This window comes from Calidris pugnax, unplaced genomic scaffold (genome assembly GCF_001431845.1).
Source record: "Calidris pugnax isolate Ruff unplaced genomic scaffold, ASM143184v1 scaffold244, whole genome shotgun sequence".
Lineage (NCBI taxonomy): Eukaryota > Metazoa > Chordata > Aves > Charadriiformes > Scolopacidae > Calidris > Calidris pugnax.
The window spans coordinates 1,384,877-1,385,132 of NW_015091141.1; the positions used below are offsets into that span (position 1 = coordinate 1,384,877).

The 256-nt window shown below is 74.2% G+C and overlaps 1 protein-coding gene across 1 annotated transcript in view; it reads left to right on the forward strand.

Annotated features, from left to right (window-relative positions):
• Window positions 1–12: 12 nt before the first annotated feature.
• The window catches only part of AMDHD2 (amidohydrolase domain containing 2), a 9,994-nt gene continuing 9,750 nt past the window's right edge, over window positions 13–256 (forward strand). Inside the window, exon 1 of the mRNA XM_014958732.1 lies at window positions 13–225. Coding sequence (XP_014814218.1) covers window positions 143–225 — 83 coding nt within the window. The 5' untranslated portion in view covers window positions 13–142. The remainder of the gene's footprint in view (window positions 226–256) is intronic.

The window sequence follows — 256 nt, forward strand, 5'->3', positions numbered from 1 at the left end:
GTCCGCCTCTCACGGCTCCCGGATCCCGCGGCAGCCGCCGCTCGCACCGGATCCTCGGCCTTGTCCTGCGCCGCCACCGCCGGTTCCCGGTCAGCAGGGAGGTGGGGAGTCCCCCGTCCCCGCCGCCTGCCGCAGCCCCGCCATGCCGTCCAACAAATCCGTCTCGGACGCGCCCATCGTCCAGTTCACCAACTGCCGCATCCTGAGGAGCCACCGGCTCCAGAGGTGAGGGCGGCAGGGGGTGCCGGGGCTGCGG